General features: G+C 47.5%; 1 protein-coding gene and 1 pseudogene across 1 annotated transcript; both read right to left on the bottom strand.

Moving 5' to 3' along the window:
- Positions 1–9,107: 9,107 nt before the first annotated feature.
- On the bottom strand, positions 9,108–11,291 carry LOC100348429 (melanoma-associated antigen B5-like; annotated as a pseudogene).
- Positions 11,292–12,158: 867 nt separating this feature from the next.
- On the bottom strand, positions 12,159–14,719 carry LOC138847493 (melanoma-associated antigen B1-like). The gene is made up of 3 exons (XM_070066402.1): positions 14,583–14,719; positions 13,717–13,779; positions 12,159–13,379 (listed from the first exon to the last, which is right to left on the bottom strand). The coding sequence occupies exon 3, from the start codon at positions 13,327–13,329 to the stop codon at positions 12,328–12,330; it is 1,002 nt and encodes a 333-aa protein (XP_069922503.1). The 5' UTR covers positions 13,330–13,379; positions 13,717–13,779; positions 14,583–14,719; the 3' UTR covers positions 12,159–12,327.
- Between the last annotated feature and the right edge of the window lie 8,244 nt (positions 14,720–22,963).

The following is a 22,963-nucleotide window of genomic DNA, read 5'->3' as shown; positions in this document are numbered from 1 at the left end:
TCCTGAAGATTCCTGACAATATGTTTTAGATTTCTAATTTCCTCTTCTTTTCTTTGGTCTGACTGTATCCTTTCCTGTTCTCTGTCTTCTAACTCCGATATTGTCTCTTCTGCTTCACCCATTCTGTTTTTAAGGCTTTCTCGTGTGTTTGTCATTTGATCTATTGAGCTCTTCATTTCATTTTGATTTCTCTTCACTATCACACTTTCCTGTTCTACTAGTTTCTGCGTTTCATTTTGATTCTTCCTTAAAATTTCATTTTCACGAGAGAGATTTTCAATCCTGTCTAATAAGGATTTCTGTAGTTCAAGGATTTGCTTTTGAAAACTTCTAAATGTTCTTATCATAAATTTTTTGAAATCCATAGCTTGCATTTCTTCTATCTCATCATCTTCATAATCTTGGCTTGGGGTGTTTTGTTTATTTGGAGGCATCATAGTGTCATCGTTGATCTTGTTCCCTCGATTTCTGTGTTTGTTGCTTGCCATAGTTAATTCTTCTTTCATCACTGTGCGTTTTTTTTTATTTTTTTATTTTTTTAGTTTATACTATGTCTGTGTTAAGTGGACTGCCTGCTGTTGGAGGAGCCTCGGAGGCTTGAGATGGGTGCGGCCTGAGAGCTCTGCTTGGTTCTTCTGTGTTATGGGTGTGCAATGGTGACACCCTCAGGTTATGCGTGGTAAATCTCTCTCTTTTTATTTATTTATTTATTTATTTATTCAGGGGGTAAGTAATGCCGCACGGCACGGCTGTGCAGAATTGATGGTATTTAGCTTCCGATCTCTGACTTCTACCCAAAGAGTCTGTGCAGGCTCTGTTTCTCCTCTGTACTCCCACTGGGTTGCCTAGGCTACTGAATTGTAGTGACTCAGTTCCTTAGCTCTCCCCTGTTGTTATGTAAATCCAGGGTGGGACCTGCTCTTTGTCTCTTGCAAACTCTTGCAAGCCTTGTAGCCTTGAAACCTTTGCAAGGTTGGCAGAGAGAGAAACCCCCCACCTTTTTTTCCTTCTCTCCAGTAGTTAGTCTGGTGCACTTTCCCACTCCCCTCTAGATTCTGGCCGCCGTTTCCCCGCCAATGTCTCGGGTTATTGAGCTCTCCTCCCCTTCCTGCGCCGATGTGTGGACTCGGAGCCCTGGGCGTCCCAACTCTTCCCGCTGGTGTCTGTGTGACATGCACTCCTCATCCTGCACTGGCGCGCAGACCCTGCAGCTCCCGCGGCTCGGCTTCCATACTGTGGGCGACCTTGTTCTCCCAGTAGGTCCTCCGAGTCACAGCCACTAGATCTAGAAGAGTTTCCTCTGCATTTTTTTCCTGGTCCTTTTTCTGAGGCTACTGTAACTCCACTTTTATTAAACTAAATTTTCCCGGACTATTGGTGCGCGCCCTCACTATTCCGCCATCTTGGCTCCGCCCTCCCATTAGTTTTTTTCTCTTAAAACTTGGAATGTACCTCGCCATTGCCTCCTAGCCTATAGGGTTTCTGATGAGAAGTCTGCTGAGTCTAATTGGAGCTCCTCTGAAAGTAATTCTGGTGTTTCTCTCATGCAAATTTTGAAATGTTTTCTTTATGTTTTACTGTGGTGAGTTTGATTACAATGCGTCATGGTGAGGATCTTTTCTGGTGATGTCTGTTAGGAGTTCTATGTGCTTCCTGTACTTGGATGTCCCTTTATTTCTCCAAATTAGGAAAGTTTTCTGTTATTATTTTGCTAAAAAGGCCTTCTAATTCTTGCTCTCTTTTCACACCTTTAGTAACTCCTAGAACCCATATATTGGGTTGTTTGACAGTATCCTGTTGATCCCCTACAGTGGTTTTTAATTTTCTAATTTCTTTTTGTGTTTGGCTTGACTGTATAATTTCCTTTGCTTTGTCTTCTGATATTCTTTGTTCTGCCTCACTGAATCTGTTGTTAAGGCTTTACACTGCATTTCTTATTTGTTCTGTTGAGTTCTTCATTTCATTTTGATTTCTCTTTAAGATCTCAATTTCATGGGAAAAATTTTCTTTCATGTCCTGTATGGATTTCAGTAGTTCATACATTTGTTTCTGTGTAATCTTATCAATTTTCTGAATACCATTTTTCACCTTTCTTCCATCTCATTATCTCTGTAACCTGGTACTGAAGTGTTGTGTTCTTTTAGGGCATCATATTGTCTTCCTTATTCATGTTTCTTGAATTGGCACTTTTGTTGTTTGGTATTCATGGAGATATTTGTTGGTTTATTTTTAGTTTTTGCTGTGCCAGCTTTATCTTTGTACTGTACCTCTGTAGGTAAGTGGGGTGTCTGCTTTCAGTGAAAATCTAGAGGCTTATAGTGGGTGTGGCTGGGGAGCTCTGTTCAGTTCTCCAGGGTGAAGGGTGTGATTACGGTGACCCTTCCCTTTTTTTTAAATCAGGTGGTAAGTTTGTTCTCAGCTAAACTCCTCTCCTCAAAGGAGACCAGTGCTTGAACCCTAGCCCCAGTGTATATAATATTTGTCCACTCCAGGTCTCCCTCAGGGGTAGCAGGGTCCCAAACACTTGGGCCATTGTGGGGAGCAACTCGGACTATACTGTTACTGGAATTAAGACTTATTCTATGCATCTGCTCTCCCACAATATGGCGCTGGGAGAGGAGGAAACAGCTTCTACGCAGCTGCCTCTTGCCAACTTGAGTGATGACCTGCAGGAGCTGATCCTGCTCCTGATTGGAGGAGAGCAGCATACTCGGCATGTGGGCAGCCAAGTTGGGATTGGCGGAAAAGGACTATAAAGGAGGAGAGAGACAACATGCACCAGGAACATCTGAAGGAACACCTGTGCAGCCCGCGAGAGAGCCGGCCAGCAGTGTGTCACTCCCCCGCGGAAGTGGGGAAAGTGACTGGGGGAACCGCCCTTCCACGGAGGTGGAAGGGACGGTAGCCAACCCGGGAAGAACCAGCAGCAAACCTGGGGAGGGCCGAGCAGACGAAAGAACAGCGCAGGGTCCTGTGTCGCTCCTCCACGAAGAGGGGGAGCGACATAATGGTGCCGTGACTCGGATTAGGGAAACTTAGGAGGGAAGAAACAGGAAGAAGTGGGAAAATGCCGGAGAAAGAGACTAGCAAAGAGCCTAGGGAAAAGCCAGACGAAAAAGGTGCCGGAAGAAGCTATTGAAAGCCTAGGCATAGACTCAGATACGGACTACGGGGGGAAGCTGGAAGAAATCTCTAAGGTCGAAAGCGAAAGTGAAAGCTAGAACAAACAGACTCGGATGCGGACTGTGGGGAGAAGCCAGGAGAAATGAGGGAGGAATATTGTTGGAACAAAACTTAGGGAAACATACCGGGTAGAGAAAAATGTTAGGGAAATTGAAGCTGCGGGGAAGGCCGAGGCGGAAACGTAAGCCAGCTTGGAATTCTTTAAGTTAGCCCGGGGAGCAAAAGGCGAAAAGTTAAACCAGAGGTGGAAACGTGGGCCAGGTTGGAATCCGTCAGATTAGCCCGGGGAGCAAAAGACGGGAAGCCAAACCATAAGGCGGAGACGCGTAAGCTAGGTTGAATTCGCCAGGTTAGCCCGGGGAACTTAGATTGAATACCAGTGGCGGAAACGTGAGCTGGGGCTGTGTGATTCGTGGAAGCCGCCGTGTGCAGAGAGAGCACGGGGCGTGAATAGATAGGGAACGTGGGGCTAGCGCGAGGCCGTGGTGCGGGCGCGAAGGGGCGCGGAGGCCGCGGAGTGCGCGCGCGAAGCCGGGAAGCCGCGCAGATGAGAGAAGCGCGGGCTGAAGCGGCTCAGAGCCAGGAAGCCACCGCTGCGGGGCGAGGCGCCGAGAAGCAGCCTCAGGGCGGGCGCTGGGAAGCCGCAGGGATAAGAGAAACAGAAGTTTTAGAAGTAAAATGAGAGAAATAGGAATGCTGGCAGATAGAAGTAAAATGGGAGAGATAGGAATGCCCGGAGATAGAGAAATAGAGAAAAATAAGGCCTCCCCTCAACATGGCAATGAGAGAGCTTGGATTCGGTCTGCCTGATTAGGGAGGTGGTGAGCACCTGCGGGCAGCTAGCAGCTTATGCGCCGCAGGTCACCGAAGACAGGCACAAATTAACATCAATAAGTCTCCCCACAACACCGCAATGAGAAGGCTTGGATTCGGTCTGCCTGATTAGTAAGGCGATAAGCACCAGCAGGCAGCTCGACCAGAGTATGAGCTGCAGGTCACCGAAGATAGGCACGAATCAACACCAATAAGTCTCCCCACAATACGGCAATGAGAAGGCTTGGATTTGGTTTGCCTGATTGGTAGGGCTTGTAAGCACCTGCAGGCAGTTCTAGCAGAGCAGAGCATGAGCTGCAGGGCACCGAACACAGGCATGCATCAGCGCCTAAAAACCTCCTTACAACATGGCGAAGAGAGGACCTGGATTCGGTTTGCCTGATTGATAGGGCTTGTAAGCACCTGTGGGCAACTCTAGCAAGCAGAGCAGAGTATGTGCCGCGGGGCACCGAAGACAGGTGCGTATCAACGCCAAAAATAAGAAGAAAGGGGGATCTGTGAGGAGCAACTCGGACTATACTGTTACTCGAATTAAGACTTATTCTATGCATCTGCTCTCCCACAATATGGCGCTGGGAGAGGAGGAAACAGCTTCTACGCAGCTGCCTCTCGCCAACTTCAGTGATGACATCCAGGAGCTGATCCTGCTCCTGATTGGAGGAGAGCAGCGTACTCGGCGTGTGGGCAGCCAAGGTGGGATTGGCGGAAAAGGACTATAAAGGAGGAGAGAGACAACATGCACCAGGAACATCTGAAGGAACACCTGTGCAGCCCCCGAGAGAGCCGGTCGGCAGTGTGCCGCTCCCCCGCGGAAGTGGGGAAAGTGGCTAGGGGGAACCGCCCTTCCACGGAGGTGGAAGGGACGGTAGCCAACCCGGGAAGAACCAGCAGCAAACCTGGGGAGGGCCGAGCAGACGAAAGAACAGCGCAGGGTCCTGTGTCGCTCCTCCACGAAGAGGGGGAGCGACAGGCCATCCTCTGCTGCTTCCCCCAGGACACTAGCAGGGAACTGGACCAGAAGTGGAGCAGCCAGGATAATAACTGGTGTCCATATCAGATGCCAGCATTGTAGGCAGTGGCCTCACCCACTATGCTACAGTGCCAGGCCCTATCATTTTATTCTACATAAATAAAATGTAGACTGTATGCTTTGGATGATTCTGAAAAGAATAAATTCTATATTCACATCATATTCAGCACAATACTTATTTTATAGTGTCTAATATAATTTTAAATATTTTGTTGAGTTAGAAATTTACTTAGTTTGCTGCCATTAATTAAAGAAGTTCCCTCCTGGCTACATAAAAGAACTTATGCTATATAAATTATAATTTAAAAAATAAGTAGTAAAATAACTCCATTTACAAAAGATAAAAAATGTATTTTTAAAGGATTTCTTTATTTGAAATTCAGAGTTACAGAGAGAAAGAGAGGCAGAGAGGTCTCCCATCCGCTGCTTCACTCCCCAGTTGGCTGCAATGGCTGGAGCTGCACTGATCCAAAGCCAGGACCCAGGAGCTTCTTCCTGGTCTCCCATGCAGCTGCAGGGGCCCAAGGACTTGGGCTATCTTCCACTGCTTTCCCAGGCCACAGCAGAGAGCTGGATCAGAAGTGAAGCAGCCAGAACTCGAACTGGCGCCCATATGGGATGCCAGCACTGCAGCAGAGGCTTTACCCACTACGCCATAGCGCTGGCCCCAAAAATGTATTTTGAGAGTTGAAATAATTTCAGTAAGTTTAGGATCATATGAATGGCAGTCAAAGGTACAGTTTTCAGTATCCGTTTTATGTGTTTGTCCAAAGAAATTTTTTAAGACTATCCTTCCTGTTCCTTCCTGTTGTTCCCCCGCTCGCAGAGGAACGACACCGGACCGGATGCTGTCCCCGCCACGGCTAGCTTTCTGTCCCCGCCACAGCTGGCTTTCTCTCCCTGCGTCCATATCCGAGTCACGGAACCACTTGTCGCTCCCAGACTCGCGGAGGAACAACACCGGGCCAGTTTTCTTTCCCCGGTCCTTCCCGGATTTGCTGCTGCTCCCCTGCCTCCGTGGAGGAGTGGCACCGGCAAACTCTCCAACTGACTCTCTCGGGGGGTGGGGGGGGGCGCCGCATGTTGTCTCTCTCCCCCTTTTATAGTCCTCTCCCACCAATCCGTGCTCTGCTGCCTGCGTGCTGAGCATGCCGCTTTCTTCCAAACAGTGGTTGGGTCAGGAATCAGCTAATTAACGAAGCAGCTGTGTAAGATTTGTTTACTGTCTCTCAGCGCCATATGGTGGGAGATCAGACGCATAGAGTTAGTTTCAGTCCACAGTCTCAGTACTTATTTCTCTCCTGGGTGCCCTGCCATGTTGCGGGAGACGGACCCTGCTCCCCACACCTTCCTCTCTCCCTCTTTTTTTTTTTCTTGCTTTCACAGGCAGAGAGAGAGAGAGAAAGAGAGAGAATTTTCCATCTGCTGTTTCATTCTTCAGATGCCTGCAAAGGCTTTGTCTGGGCCAGGGTGAAGCCGGGAGCCAGGAACCCAAAGAAATTCAGTGTTGCTCTAACAGAAATTGTATACACCACTGAAGCGAGAGAATGAAAAAGGGTATCCAAGGTCAGCTTCAGGCTGATGGGACTGGAATACCACCACGTGCCGAATATGAATTTCTATCAGATGGGTAGAATAGCTCTATTACTTACCACTTTGTAAATATGAGAATGTTACATGTTCTTCATCTGCCATTTGAGAGTGGTAAGGCCTGTTGTACTGAAATGTTTGTGTCTCTCCAAAATGTATATGTTGAATTCTTAGATAACAATGTGATGATGTTGGGAGGAGTGGGTTTTGGAAGACACATATGGTTAAAGGAGGTAAAGAAGGTGGGGCTTTCTTTATGGAACTCGTGCCCTCAGAAAAAAAATGGACTCACATGCTCCTATTGCCTCTCTATCATGTGAGGACACAGCAAGAAGGCAGCTGTCTGTGGGGAAGTCCTGTCCAGGAGCCAGTATGCCGGCACCCTGCCTGCAGCATGTCAAGAGATGAATGCCGTTGAAGCCACAGAACTGTGATGTTCTGTTACAGCTTCCTAAGCTAAGATCCACCTATTTGGGTGGGGCATTGGGATGTATGTACTGTACAGAAAGCACCTGGCATGATGCCTGGCAAATACTGCATTTTTAATGAGTGGCAGTTATGATGATCTTTACCCAAACAATAACACCCTCCTATATGGGATTTTTAAAATTTTTTTAAATATTTATCTTGTTTACTTGAAAGACAGTGTTACAGAGTGTGGTGGAGCCAGAGGGAGAGGGAGAAGGAAAGGCAGAGGGAGAAAGAGAGTGGTCTTCCATCCGCTTGTTCACTCCCAAATGACTGTAATGGCTAGAGCTGAGCTGATCCAAAGTCAGGAGCCAGGATCTTTCTCCGTGTGTCCCACGTGGCACAAGGGCCCAAGGTCTTGGTCCATCTTCCACTGCTTTCCTAGGCCATAGCAGATAGCTGGATTGGAAATGGAGCAGCCAGGACTCGAACCGGTGCCCATATGGGATGCCAGCATTGCAGGCAGTGGCTTTAACCTGCTATGGCACAACGCTGGCCCCCTATAAGGGATTTTCTAAAATACAATATATGTCAGAAAATCTAGCGCTCTAAAAACACTTAATTAGCTGAAATTCACCTTAAAAAGTAAAATCAGCTTTTCCCCATTCGTGCTTCTGTTATTTAATTTGGTCTCCTATTTTTTAAAGATTTATTTATTTATTTATTTGAAAGTGAGATTTACACAGAGAAAGGAGGAGAGGTAGAGAGGGAGATAGGTCTTCCATCTGCTGGTTCACTCCCTAATTGGCCACATGTTTGGAGCTGTGCTGATACGAAGCCAGGAGCTTCCTCGGAGTCTCGCACATGGGTACAGAAACCCAAGGGCTCGGGCCATTCTCTACTGCTTTCCCAGGCCATAGCCGAGAGCTAGATCGGAAGTGGAGCACCTGGGATTCCAACTGGCATCCATATGGGATACTAGCACTGCAGGTGGCGGCCTTAGCCACTAAGCCACAGCACAGGCCCCAGTTTGGTCTCTTCAGCACATGGACATATCACACATCTCCCAGACTTTTGTCAAGGACTACCATTCCACACACCTACTCTGTTTTTATTCATTGGTTCCTATACCAAAATCTAGCCATGCCTTAGATTGGCCAAATTATACCCATGTGAATTCTAGAGTGCCCCCACTTTTTTTTTTTCATTAAAGATTTATTTTATTTATTTGAAAGACAGAGTTACAGAGAGAGGAAGAGACAGAGAGGTCCTCCATCTGCTGCTTTACTCCCCAGATGGCCGCAATGGCCTGAGCTATACGGATCCAAAGCCAGGAGAAAGGAGCTTCCTCCGGGTCTTCCATGTGAGTGTAGGGGCCCAAGGACATGGGACATCCTCCCCTGCTATCCCAGGCCATAGCAGAGAGCTGGACCGGAAGAGGAGCAGCCGGGACTAGAACTGGCGCCTATATGGGATACTGGCGCTTCAGGCCAGGGCTCCAACCTGCTGCGCCACAGCGCTGGCCCCTAGAGTGCCCTTTGAATGTAGCAGGCGTTCTAGTTCCCCAGTTCATGTCAAAACATGCCCACTTTAGTGGACTCTGTGCCTCTCATCCCAAAAGCATTTGACCCTTAGTTTGCAGAACTCCCTAGAGACAGTATGTACGAAACAACTAGAAAGCCAGGCTTCCTTCTACACGGAGATAACAGCAGATACTTCCCATTCATGCCTCTGATGGGATTAAATGTGTACCCTAACTGCATACGAAATCCACATTCCAGTAACTCAGGAATGGCTGATTTTGGAAATAAGATTTTTCAATTGGTGACTAAGGTAAAATGATCCCATGAGGGATGCCTTCCTGCAGCCGAGTTTCAGCATGGCCCAGCCATGGCCATCATGGCCACATGGGGAAAGAACCAGAGGATGGGTTCTCTTCCTCTGTCTCTTCCTCTCTGTCAATCACTGTGACATTCAAATAAATAAAATGCATCTTTAACAAAACAAGACACTAAAGGAAATGAGGAAAACCGAGATGGGTAAGTTTTTTTTTTTTTTTTTTTTTTAATGTTGCATTAGCCCAACCCTTGGTCTGTGAGATTCTTCCCCATTTTAAAGGCAGCTCCTGTCATGGTGGCTTAGGTTCTCTTCTGGATAGCAAATGTCCTTGGATTTGAGTAGGAGTGAGGAAGCAGCTGGACATGTGCATGACCTGAGTCTGGCTCTGGCAGTAGCTCCTGGGGTGGCAGCAGTTCCGACTCGGGCTCTCTCTTCCTGATCTCGCAAAGCCTCTTCATACTGGGATGGGAAGGCAGTAGGCACGGTGTCACGGGCCTTGGCCACAAACTCCAGGACTTTCATTTTGCTGGTTTCAGCATGGGCTTTTGGACCCCACAGGAATTCGTAGCGTGCAGGATCAGTGTCAGGCAGCCTCCGGTACTCCAGGTACTGCAGCCTCACTAAATCCTTGGTGATGAGCTTCCTGGGCTCTCCGTAGATGAAGTGCTTCCTCCCAGCATAGATCCGCATGGTGTTCAGGAATTTCCAGACGTCTTCCTCGGTGGCCCGGTTGCCCTTCATGAAGATCACACCCAGGAGAGTCATCAGCAGACCGGTCTTGGGTAAGCCCCTGCCAGGGCGCACCCTCCCATTGTTGGGCAGTTTGAGTTTGCTGACGAGGTCATAGGATTGACAGGTTGAGTTGATTTCCTTCACTTCCACCGCAAAGAGAGCCTCAATGCTGCGAGAGGCTCCCTGGAGGATTTCTGCAAACAGGTGTGGGCACTTGGTGTTAACCACCATCAGCATGTCTGCCTTCATGATGGGCTGTTTCATTTTATACTTGTAGAGCAGGAACTGCTCCAACAAATCCACCTTCGTGGCTAAAGCATCACTGTGTGATCTGTCAGCGGAGGGTGTGACCCCCGAGGAAGGTGGCTGTTGCTCTTCCTCGCCTTGGCTGTCGTCACCCTCATGAGGTCTTGTGTCAGGAACACGTCCAGAAGTCGTGCTGGTGGAGGGAGGGCTGCTGGGTCTTGGGGGAGGGGTACCTGACACAGCAGCAGATGAGCTCCGTGGAATGTCCTCAAGAACAGGAGAAGAAGAGGAGGGCTCTTCTGCCAATTCGGTCCCTCCCTGAGCTGCCCTGTGAGCCTGGGGGTCCTGTCCAGTATGGCGACTTTTCTTAGGGGCACGGCCCTTGCGCTTATGAGCCCGAGGCATGATGATGTCGTCAGGGCCAGCAGGCGGGCGTGTGCAGACTAGGTGAGGTGGACTCCCTGGAGAATGAGGTTGAGAGGGTGTGTGTGTGCCTTCACCACGGAAGTTCCACCACGGCTATTAGGAGAGCTACATTTGCAGTCGTCTTTGAGGGACCTGCTCTAGGAGAACACGGGGCTCGTGTGCTCGCCGGGTCAGCCTGTCCTGTGGGCAGCCTGTGGAAGAAGAAGGCGTGAGTCTCGGGCTGAGCCTGCCATGCGTGCTTCAGGCACACTGCGTGACAGCCGCACAGGCTGCCGGTCTGCTGAGTTGAGAGGACCTCGTGATTCACACTCAAGACCGTCACATCAACAGATGACAGGTCCTGGAAATCATTCCCTCTGCTGATCTGAATTGGATTGCTCAACCCTCCCTGGAACCCCCAGAAGGGAAATGAAGGGCGCTTCCCATCCAGGTGCTTGCAGTGCTGACTTGTCAGTAGGGAATCTCCTACCCTGACCTCTTTGGATTCCCTAGTCTTCATTCTGGGCCATTGCACTTGCACAAGGGTCCTGGGACCCCCATGCCGTTTGGTGAATGGTGGCTGCAGACTCAGGCTCTCGTCTTTCAGAGCCCTAATGTAAATAGTGATTGGCAGCTTCTGCTCCACAACCCTGCCCCGTGGCTTTCAGGGCAGTGACCAGACTCTGATGGGCCTACTATTTGGTGGTGGGAGTTGCCCTCAGTATTTTTTGAGCCCACCTGCTTTGAGGCCTGGCCCCTCATACTGAGTACAAAGTCATTCTGAGACCCTCTGCCCACCCCCAGGACCGAGAGTCTTCTCATCCCGTCATACGTGTCCTAGGTGTGCTCAGGCTGAGGGCGAAGACTCCGTGATGGTTCCACTGTTACGGAGGGTTGGCTCCCTTAGTCCCCAGGGTACTCACCTTGGCCTTTTCAAACACTTGCGAATCCTGCAACTGCCAAGTTGAGGCCACAGCCCTTGGACTGAGTCCCTCACCCTCTGTGACGTCATAGGAGGAAGTAAGTATGTCACATCCTGGCAACAACGCCCTGGTGTCACAGATCTGCCCGCAAGTGGGGGAGGGGCGAGTGGTCCTGTCAGTTCTGAGGGGCAGGGCTTCCTGTGTCCCCCTCACCCCCCCAGGGGCCTCCTCTTATCTGCTGGTAGGGCTGGGCCTCCTCCATTTGCTTGCTTAAGAAACCTGCCAGCTGGGACAAGGACCTCACATCCTTGAGAGGCTGCTTGCTGAAATCAGCCTGACAGCGCTGCCCAAGGCTCCCAGCATTGATGGCAGGGCCAGGCTCTGGGTCAGCTCACTGTTGAGAATCTGCGGTCCCCTCAGATGACGTGCACTGCGCTATTCCCATCTGCAGTCTCCTCTTCTTAACCTCTTTTTCAAGTTTATGTCTTGGGGAGTATCTCCCTATCCTCCTAACATAGGGTAGCTGCTGCAGGACTCAAATTATCTGGGCAGTGGTGGGATCCTTTTCTCACAATTTGCATTATTGAGGGGATTTCCAAACAGTAGGTGCTCAATTAATGCCTGGAGAATCATAATAAAATTAAAATGACATCTCTGAGCAGGAAGTCCAATATAATACACAAAATTTGATACACATGTTAAGAAAACAAGCCATATCCAAGTGGGCACCATTTACTTTCAAAAGAGCCCTAGTGTTGTTTAAGCATTTTGCGATTCTGTTACCCTGTCGTGTTCTTACATGTTTCCATGAATGTACCTATCCCGTTGCTGTGTTTTCTTATTCTATGGTTAATCAAACACACACACACACACACACACACACACACACTAAAGGTCTTTCGATTTATTCAGAAACAGCAAAACTCTTTGTCATAAATCTGAGAAACAGTCATGAAGGTGTGATCCATGAGATTCAGAAGCAGACTTTGCAACAATGTAAGCTTTGAATGAACAGGAATAACATTTGAAAACAGGGGAATAACATTTGAAAATACCTATTTTGTCGCCTCCAGCCTCTGTTAGTTAGAGCTTTGACTACCCTCTTCCCACTAAGTGAAAAATGCTGCTCAGACCTCATTAGGTGTGGGAGGACCTGCGGGACTTGGCCCTAGAACCCACCCTGGACCTGGCAACCGTGGAGGCCCTGGCTACAGCTTGCAGTTCTGCTCTCTCTTGCTCATCTCTTAAAGCCTCCTCATAGAGATCAGGGTAGCAGCGAGGGACAGTGTCATTGATCTTGGCCAAAACTTCCAGGACTTTCATCTTGGTAGTTTCAGCATGTGCTCTGGGACCCCACACGAATTCATAGACTGGAGGACTCCTAAAGCGCACCTGACGGTACTCCAGGTAATTTTCCTGCACCAGATCTTCGGTGATGAGCTTCCGGGGCTCCCCAAAGATTGAGTGCCTCCTCCCAGCATAGATCCCCCGAGCATTCAGGAACTCCCACATCTCCGCCTCAGTGGCACGGTTGCCCTTCATAAAGATCACAGCCAAGAGTGTCATCACCAGCCCTGTCTTGGGCAGCACCCTTTCCCCACTGACCTCATCCTCACTGGAGAGGCTGAGCTTGTTGATAAGGACATAGGAGCGACTAATGGGGTCGACTTCCTCCAACTCGAGGCCAAAGATCAGCTCAACACGCTCAGAGGTTCTCCTGAGGATCTCGGGGAAATGCTTCTTATACTTTCTCTTGACTACCTTCAGCATGTCTGCCTGCACGATGGGCTCTCGCTTTTTATACTTCTCCATGATGAACTGCACCAGCATACTCGCCTTCCTGTTCAGAGGATCTCTGAGGGAGACCTGGGAAGAGCCTGCCCTATAGCCCTCATCTACATCCGAACTGGCATCAGAACTCCCTGCCTCAGGAGAGCTAGACGCTCGGCCTCTCAGACCCCCCTGGGCAGCGCAGGATCTAGGGGAGCTTGGGGGAGTTCCCTCACGAACGGGAGAGGAGGAGGGAGACTCTTCTTCCTCTTCCCCAACGGCATGGGCAGCCTTGGCACCCTGGGCCACACTGCGGGTCTGCTGGCGCTTCTTGCGAGCTCGGAGCTTGCTCTTCTGTCCCCGAGGCATGACCACTGCAGGCGGCAGAGGGCTGGCAGCAGAGCGGGCAGGGCAGGCACCTGGATGGGGGAGAGTGTCATCGTGTGAGCACTGAAGTCGAGGTCCTCACCTCGTCCATGGTGGGAGCTGCGAGTGCTCCCATCTGCTGCCCGGAGGCTTCCCCTTCACCTCAAGGCTCTCACCTCCCATGGAGTTGGAGTTCGGCCATGAGGGGCAGCCTCAGCCTGATAGAACTGCCCTGGAGTCTGTCTCCAGGGCTGAGAGCAGGGGCAGGTCAGGAAGCTCAGCTCCCGCATTCAGGAGCCGCTGTTCAGTCTTCCCTTAACTTCCTCCCCTTGGCCACCACTGTGTCTCTTTACTTGAGACCCGGCCCCTCCCGCCAAGGTCAGCGCTTACCTGACAGGCAGCCCCGGGAACCGAGTGTGGACCTCTTGGTCCCACCTGCGCGGATTCTGCAAACTGGAAAATGCAAGAGCGAGTTGGGGTCTTTGGGGTTCCGGAGCTGCCCTGGAGGAGCCCCAGATTGTCTGTCCTCAGGCTACCTTGTGACTCTTCCCCGACCAGAAGCCTCCACTTGGCTGCTATCCTTGAGGAACTGGGCGGCAGTGGGGTCAGAAAGACGTCTATGCCCGGGCTTCCCCAGGGGACAGTAAGGAAGGATTCCAGGGTGCCAGGGTGCCGCGCTGCGTGAGCATGGTCCCGGCCCTCAGCAGGGCCCTCAAGCTGATTGTGCCCACGCTGTGGAAATCGTGCCCTGCTGGCCTGCCGCCTCCCCCTGCAACTGAGCTCCCACACCCCGACTCTCTGGAGGAGACTACGCGGGCGCATCGGAGTCCTCAGACTCAGCGGGCCCTCCCAACGCAAGGTCCGGGGTTCCGTGTAGCGCCGTTCCCCGGCCCAGCGGGTCCTGGACCCTCGCCCTGCCTCTGCTCTTGTGGCTTCAGCGCCGTGGGGCCCCCCAAACCCTCAAGTGTCCCGAGGATTCCCTTCCTTAGCTGCAGAGGCCTGGCTAACCCCTTCAGCGAGCCGAGTCCAACCCTGGAGTAAGCCTTTATTCCCTAGGCCGCCATGGCGGAGAGGGAGCGGGAGCAGGCCGGGTGGGGTGGGGGGTGGAGTGGGGCGGGGGTGCCGCAGGGCCGAATCCCGCCCGGGCTCTGGGCGCGGTGGGCAGATTTCTCGTGCTTTCTCTTTCTAGGGGCAGGGGTTGTGGGTTTCGGCGGGGTGGTCCCCACACTTGTAAGCCAGGTAACGCGCCGACACACCTGAAGAGACCTGTGAAGATGCCTCAGATAGAGGCCGCACCTCTCAGGGCAGCACCCCCCAACGGCCTTTTAGGCGGAAGTGGGGGTGGCCACTTCCGGCCACGCCCTCTGGCCCCTCCCCAGGGCGGACAGGGCGGTGCTCTGGGCCGCAATTCCTTCCTTCCTTCCTTCCAGGGAGGGAAGTGTGGAGCGGTTCCGGGTTCCGGGTTCCGGGTTCCGGGTTCCGGGTTCAGGGTTCCGGGATCCGGGTTCCGGGTTCCGGGTTCTGGGTTTGGGGTTCAGGGTCTCAGGTGGGGCGTGGTCCCAGAGAATTCCAAGCATGCTTTTGTTGTCAGGCAGCTGGGCCCCAGGCTCCTCTCACAGCTGAGCCTACCCGGCCAGCCTGAGACCTGAGCTCTCATTTTCTTGTGGGCGCACCATTGCAAGTCCAGTGGAGCCCGAGCCCTGTGGTGACGTGTGGGTCCTCCCGAGGCTGATGGGGGAGGTGTGCGGCTTTGTGGGGTCCATCTTCGGGTGTGGATGGTACCCTCGGTTCTCTCGCACTGTATCATCTGGACTCCTCGTCGTGGGGGAGCCCCACTTCTCTGCTGACGGGAGACCAGGCCTCGACCCACGACCTCCAGTACCTGAGCCACCTGCTGTGGAGTGCAGGTGCACCTCATGTGACCACCGCTCCCTGGGGCCTCCAGACCTGGCTGCTCTGGGTAAGTGGCTTAGGCTGTGGGAGGGCGGACTGGGAGGGAGCCAGTTTCTTTGGAGCTGTGCAGCCTCTGAGTTCTTGCTCTAGGTTCTCCTGCCCACTGCTGGAATTCGCCTTCTGATGGGAATCCGTCCCTTTTCTCCGCCCGTGCCAGCGAAATCCCCAAGGAGTGGGCGTGGGCGTGGGCGTGGGGTCTCCTTGTTGAGACAACTGTCTCTGTGTGTCCTTCTCTCCACAGGACTGGATGTTTCAAAACGTTCAGGGAAAAAAGTTCTACCTTTGTTACATGTGATAACAGAGATGCTTTGCTTGTAATGTGTTCAGTTCTTTATATGCTTTTTGATGATGATTAATGAGTCAGTCTTCATGCGGTTCCAAGCTTCCAGGTGGTTATGAGCACAGCGTCTGGACCTATAGTGGTAATTCAGGTGGCATTGCTGTGTTGATAGCCCACACAGTACGGGTGTGTGGGGTCTCAGTTGCTGTCTCAGAGTGCTTCAGTGCAACAGGAGAAATGCCTTGTCCCGAGGCACAGTAGAAGAACGAGGGTTACTCATTCAAAGTGTTCTTCTAGCTGATAGTGAAGTCTTCCAACTTGTATTCCCTTCAGATTACGCCTTAACCACCCTCACTAAAGTTAAAACTCAATATAAACTTAGTATTATTCAGAATTTCATTTTTGTGTTAGTGTAATTGTAAATATAGTTTTACTTAATTTTATTGTTTGTAGAAAGAAAGTGTTTCTTTTTTCTTTTAAGTTAACATAATTATAGATGGGAATATTTATGGGATATAGTGTAATATTTCAACACACATGTACAGCATGTACTGACCAAATCAGCATGATTTGCATTTTAATCTCCTTTGCATTTCTTTGTGTTTGATAGCTGCTAGTTACTTTCTTTCAGTCTTTCATCAAATATATAAATTTTATTGTAAATTGTAGTCACCCACTGTGCTGTCAAACACTAGAACTTTTTCCTTCTGTGCTACTTTGTTTTCATACTGATTCTCCAACCTAATTCTTTCAATGTTTCCCTTCCTGTGCACTCTTCTCAGTATGTAGGATTCAGATCAACAGTTTGTGACTTCCACATGTAAAAGAGAATATATGCTATTTATGATTTGTGTATGATATATAACCTAATATCCTCCAGTTCTATCCACTGCTGCAAAATATCAAGATTTCATTTTTTGTTATGGTTACTGTGATTAAAGTTTTCATTTTTCTTACCTCTTATTTACTTGGAACCATTGTTATGATGTGGATTGGCTATGCATTTCATCCAGTTTACAACAATGGTGGTAATGCCATATGTTTGTGTATTACTCTGTACTCTGTTGGGGATGCTTTTGTATTGCACCTTTACTGTGTTAACTGGGGATTTTACAAAATGGAAATTTCCCCATAGTGTAAGTTCACTGAAAGTTATTATCATGAACCACTTTTGAGTGTTTTTTTTTTAGAGATGTTTTCTGTTACACATGATCACATACTTTTTCAGTAACATAGTGATTTCCAGTTGACAGGATTTTCTAATGTGATTTCATTTTTCTGTTTCTTGAACCCAACTGTTTCCCCAGTAATTTTTAGATTGGATTACTATGAATTTATTTAGGATATTTTTTTCCCTATGTGAGTGAACTTACCTTTAGTATTATTTTTTTAAAGATTTATTTTATTTATTTGAAAGACATAGATACAGAGAGAGGTAAATACAGAGAGAGAGGTGTTCCATCTGCTGGTTTACTCCCCAGATGGCCTCAACAGCTGGAGCTGCATAGATCTGAAGCCAGGAGGCAGGAGCTTCTTCTGGGTCTCCCACGTGGGTGCAGGGGCCTAAGGACTTGGACCATCTTCTACTGCTTTCCCAGGCCATAGCAGAGAGCTGGATTAGAAGAGGAGCAACTGGGGCTAGAACTGGCACCCATAAAGGATGCTGGTGCTTCAGGCCAGGGAATTATCCCACTGTGCCACAGCCCCGGCCCCCTTTAGTGTTATTTTTTAAAGATGTATTTATTTATTTGAAAGACAAAGGGAAACAGACACAAAAAGCTCTTCCATCTTCTGCTTTTTACCCATGTGACCACAACAAGTGGGTCTGCTCCAAGCTGGAGCCAGGAGGTCAGGGGTCATGCTGTCTTCTAGATAGGTTGCAGGGGTTGAAGTACTTGAGCCACCCTCTTCTGCCTTTAAGGGACAGTACTGGCTTGCTAGATTATAAGTGAGGCAGCCAGCATGAAAACCAGTGTTCAGATAAAGGATGCTGGCATTGAGATAGCAGCTTAGTTCATTATGCCACAGTGCCATCTCCTCTTAAGTGTCATTTTATTGGGGTATCCTTATCTAGGCTTTGTATGAAGGAAAGCTAGCTTGTCAAAATGGTTAGTGATTCTCAGTCTTTTTGTAAGATTTGGAAGTATTTAAGTGAGATGATGATTAGCTTTTTCTTCACCATTTGATATAATAAGCCTTCTGACTGGTCCTCAAATCTTTTGATGATGCCTTGGGTTTGGACTACAGTGTTAGTTTCCTTGTAAGATTTCTGTTTTTTTTTTTTTTTTTTTTTATGAACCAACTTAGTCATATCTATTTTGCCAAACTGCTACAATTTTTCTTATATAGAGGCATCATATTTGTAATGCAGTTATTGTTACAAAATTATTAGGAGTGTTCATTTGGCACTGTGGTTAAGATGCTGCTTGAAATGCCTCCATCACGTATCAGAGTGCCTAGTGATTCTGCTTCTAATTCTGCTTCCTGCTAATGCACATCTTGGAAGGCAGCTGGATGGCCCAGGTAGTTGGATTCTTGCCTCCCATGTGGGAGACCAGGAATGAGTTCTATACTCTTGACTCTGGCCTAGCCAATGCCCTGTAGTCGTGGCCATTTGGGGAGTCAACCAGTGGATGGAAGATCTTGCTCTCCTCCTCACCCAACACTGTTTCTCTGTATTTCAAAAAAGACCCCAAACATTTTAAAAAGCAAAATGAATAATATTTTAAAAATTAAAATGATCAAATATATGCAGCAGTACAGACAAGAGAATAAGGAACCAGATAACCTGACATTCATCATAAGTGATTCTCAGTTTTTAAAATAAAAACTTATACAGATTAAGGTTTACTTACTTGTCTGTTTATTGGCAAACATTCTCTAGAGGTGGCATTGTGCACACCCTTTAGGACATGTATTATGTGTCTTAACTCTTTTGATGTGATGTCAGCAGCCATCACCTTTATCATTAATATACTAGGGGCTACAGGATAGAAATATTCTGATTCTGAAATTCCTTTGAATTTATTACCTGTGTTTTTTTAGGTAGAATTTTTCCTTGTTTTTTTTATTTTTCCTTTTTTATCTTTTTGAAAAGCTTTATTTATTTGGAAGGCATCATAGTGACAGTGGGAACTAGAGTGAAAGCATGAAAGAGACAGAGAAAGAGATATCTTCCATCTGCTGGTTCACACCCCAAATGGCCACAAAGGCTGGAGCTGGGCCAGGCCAAAATCAGGATACTAGGACTCCATCTGTGTTTCCCACATGTGTGACAGGGACCTAAGAAGTTGGGCCCTCATCTACTTTCCCAGGCACATTTACAGGGAGCTTGATTGGAAACAGAGCAGTCAGTGCTCAAAGCAGTACTTCAAAATGGGATGCCAGTGTTGCAAGCTGAGGCTTAGCCCACTGTGCCACAATGGCAGCCTCTGGTGATGAGACTCTTGTTAGCAGAGTCCTGAAGTGGTACTTCCTCTCTCTGCAAATATTTGCAACAGCTGGGACTGGCACTTGCAGAATTCAGGAGCCTGGAATGTCATCCAGGATTCTCACATGGGGAGCAGGAACCTAAGCACTTGGGCCCCTCATTTGCTGCGTTCCTAGGTACATTAGCAGGAAGTTGGATAAGAAGAGCAGTAACCTCTTCTGTGGCACTATGATATGGGATACAGGTGTGGTTTAACCCGTTGGGTCCCAATATCTGCCCCTCCCTATGTCTTCGTTGCTGAATAGCTATTTCTTTTTATTGCTAATCAAAATTATCTTGTATGAATGCAGCATACTTTATGTATTCTATTGAAGGACAGCTTAGCTTCTTCTAAGATTTAACAATTTTTTTTTAAAGTATCATTTTATTTATTTGAAAGACAGAGTTACAGAGAGGTAGAGCCAGAGAGAGAGTGCATTGATCTGAAGGCAGGATTCAGCAGCATCTTCCCATCCTCCCATGCGGGTACAGGGGCCCAAGGACTTGGGCCATCTTCTACTGCTTTCCCAGGACATATCAAGGAGCTGGATCGGAAGAGGAGCAGCTGGGACTCAAATTGGTGCCCATATGGGATGCTGGTGCTGCAGGCTGGGGCTTTAATCTGCTGCACCACAGCACTGACCCCAGATTTAACAATTTTGAATAAAGTTGCTATGAACATTTGTGTGACAGTTTTTGTGTGGACCTAGTTTTCAATTATTTGGGAAAACACCAAGGAATGCATTTTTGGAATATATGATCAGGATGTATTAAATTTTGTAAGATTCTGCCAAACGGTCTTCTAATGAGTCTGAATCATTAAGAAAAATTATTTTTTCATTTGAGAGATATAGAGTTAGAAAAAGAGGTATATAGAGAGAAGAGGGCAGATGAGATACAAGTTCTCTCCCCAAATACCTGCAAAAGCCAGGGCTACACTGTAGCCAAAGCAGAGAACTCAGAATGCAATCCAGGCCCCTTTGAGTGTAGCCAGAGCCCAATTACTTGGGCCATCATTGCTGATTTCTAGGGTCTTCATTAAAAGGAATCTGGAGTCTGGACCTAGTTCCAGGAAATGAACCCAGGTATTTGATGTCGAATACGGGGGTGTAATGACTAGGCTAAATGCATACTCCTTGTACCAATTTATTTCACTCCCACCAGCACTAAATGAGATATTCTCTTTTTCCACATCCTCTCCAGCATTTTATTCTTCTCAGTGTTTTGAATTTTAGTGGTTCTAATATGTATGTTTTGGTATGTCATTGTTGATTAATTTACAGTTCCCTAATGATAGGCTAAGCATCTTTCTATGTGCTTAAGTGTAGAGAATTAGCATTTCTGTCCAAAGATTTGGTAGAATTTGCCAGTGACCTCATCTGTGACTGTTGAATTGTTGATTCAGTATTTTTCATAGATAAAAGACTTTCAGATAATATGTCTGTCCTGTGTGAGTATTTGTACATTTTGTCGAATTGGTCCATCTCATCTTGGTTACAAAATTTGTGATTATAGAGTTTTTCATAGCATTTCTCTGACTTCTTTTAAAATTACATGTGAAAATTGTATACCTATATGGTATTGTGTAGTCTCTTGATAATGCATATTAGCATAATATACAAATTAGGATAAGCATATTCTTTATTATCCTTTTAATGCCTATGAAATCAGTAGTGATGGCCCATGTGTTAGCATTTTATATTTTCCCTGTTTTCTTGATCATGTGGCTAGAAGTTTATTAATTTTATTAATCTTGACAAAAATTACCTTGGGTGTTATTCATTTTCCATATTAATGTTTTCAATTTCATTGATTTCTGCTGTAATTTTTATTATTTCTTTCCTTCTTAATTACCTTGAATTTAATTTTGACTTTTTCGTTTCCTCAGAAATTAAGCTTATTAAATTAGATATGCCTTCTATTCTAACATACATTTGATCTAAAAGTTTCTTGCCAGACATTGCTTTTGCTGCACCCCACATATTTTGATTTTTTTTTTTTTTTGAGAGAGAGAATGAGTTCCCATTTCCTGGTTTAGTTCCCAAATGCCTTCAATGGCTGGGACTGGGTTGGGCTGAAGCTGGAAGCTGGAAGCGCAGTCTAAGTCTTCCTTTTGGGTGGCAGAAACCCAATTACTTGAGCCATCAATACTGCTTCCCAGGATCTGCATTAGCAGGAAGCTGCAGTCAGGGGCCAGAGCCTGAGGGTGAACCTATGACATAGGATATGGGCATCTTAACCAGGATTCTAAAGATTAGGTTAAACACTCACTCATGATAAATATGTTTTAATTTTATTCAGAATGTATTTTAATTCCTCTTGGGATTCCTTTGATATATGTCTTCTAAATATGTTATTTAGATTTCAAATAATTGAGGATGTTCCTACTTTCTGTTACCAATATCTAGTTTAGTTACAGTGTGGTCTTAAAGCATACTTTGTATCATTTTTACTCCTTCAAATTTGAACTTTATGTTTTATGGGAAAGAATGTGGTCTAGGTGTACAAGGTGCTATAGTTTGTTTGCCTGAAGCATACAGGCATTTAAGTCCCAATGTCATGGAATGAAACTACTTACGGGGTGGAGGCTTGACCCAATTATACTGTCTGAAGTTGGGGCTATTGGATTGGACCATTAGAAATGAGCTCCCATGAACAAATAATGGTGGCTTCATAAGAAAAGACCACATAAACATGTATGACTCTGCTTCCTGGCTCACCATGTGATCCTTTCTCTGCAAGAAGTCAGCCATTCACCCCTCTCATCAGAAACCACAGTTATGGGGCTGGCTAATCTTGGACTGTGAACCTTTAAAATGAGTTGAAATAAATATTCCTTCCTAAGTAGCTTCTCTCAGGTATTTATGTTATAGTTATGAAGAGCTGACTACTATACGAAGATAGTTAAGAAAGTTTAATGGAAAAAATAAAATTAAAAGATAAGTTTATTTTGATGCAAAAAATTTAATAAATTTTATATATTTATAGTTTATATATATTTTCAAGAACTTTTTGAAGATCCTTCATGTTCCATGTGAACTTCAAAAAATGTTTTCTTATTGTGTTGATACTATTTTTAAAAAAATTTTTATTTATTTTTTGACGAGCAGAGTGGACAGTGAGAGAGAGAGATGGAGAGAAAGGTCTTCCTTTGCCATTGGTTCACCCTCCAATGGCCGCTGTGGCTGGCACACTGCGGCCGGTGCACCGCGCTGATCTGATGGCAGGAGCCAGGTACTTCTCCTGGTCTCCCATGGGGTGCAGGGCCCAAGCACTTGGGCCATCCTCCACTGCACTCCCTGGCCACAGCAGAGAGCTGGCCTGGAAGAGGGGCAACTGGGACTGAATCCGTCGCCCCAACTGGGACTAGAACCCGGTGTGCTGGCGCTGCAGGCGGAGGATTGGCCTATTGAGACGCGGCACCGGCCAATTGTGTTAATATTCTATAAAATCATTTAGATTTCATTAATTGTCTGTTAAATTCAGCTATATCCTTATAGATTTTCTGCCTGCTGAATTTGTCAGTTAATGACAGATGATTGTTTCAGTGTTTAACTATAAGAACATATTTTTCTCATCAGTATTTTCATTATATGACTTATTTTATTTTATATTTTTTTATTTTTTTTTTGACAGGCAGAGTGGACAGTGAGAGAGAGAGAGACAGAGAGAAAGGTCTTCCTTTTGCCATTGGTTCACCCTCCAATGGCTGCCACGGCTGGCGCGCTGTGGCCCGCGCACCACGCTGATCTGATGGCAGGAGCCAGGTACTTATCCTGGTCTCCCATGGGGTGCAGGGCCCAAGGACTTGGGCCATCCTCCACTGCACTGCCTGGCCACAGCAGAGAGCTGGCCTGGAAGAGGGGCAACCGGGACAGAATCCGTCGCCCCGACTGGGACTAGGACCCGGTATGCCGGTGCGGCAAGGCGGAGGA

This window comes from Oryctolagus cuniculus, chromosome X (assembly GCF_964237555.1).
Source record: "Oryctolagus cuniculus chromosome X, mOryCun1.1, whole genome shotgun sequence".
In the NCBI taxonomy this organism is placed as follows: Eukaryota; Metazoa; Chordata; class Mammalia; order Lagomorpha; family Leporidae; genus Oryctolagus; species Oryctolagus cuniculus.
The sequence above is the reverse complement of the archived record's forward strand: the minus strand, read 5'-3'. Positions and strand labels throughout refer to the sequence as shown.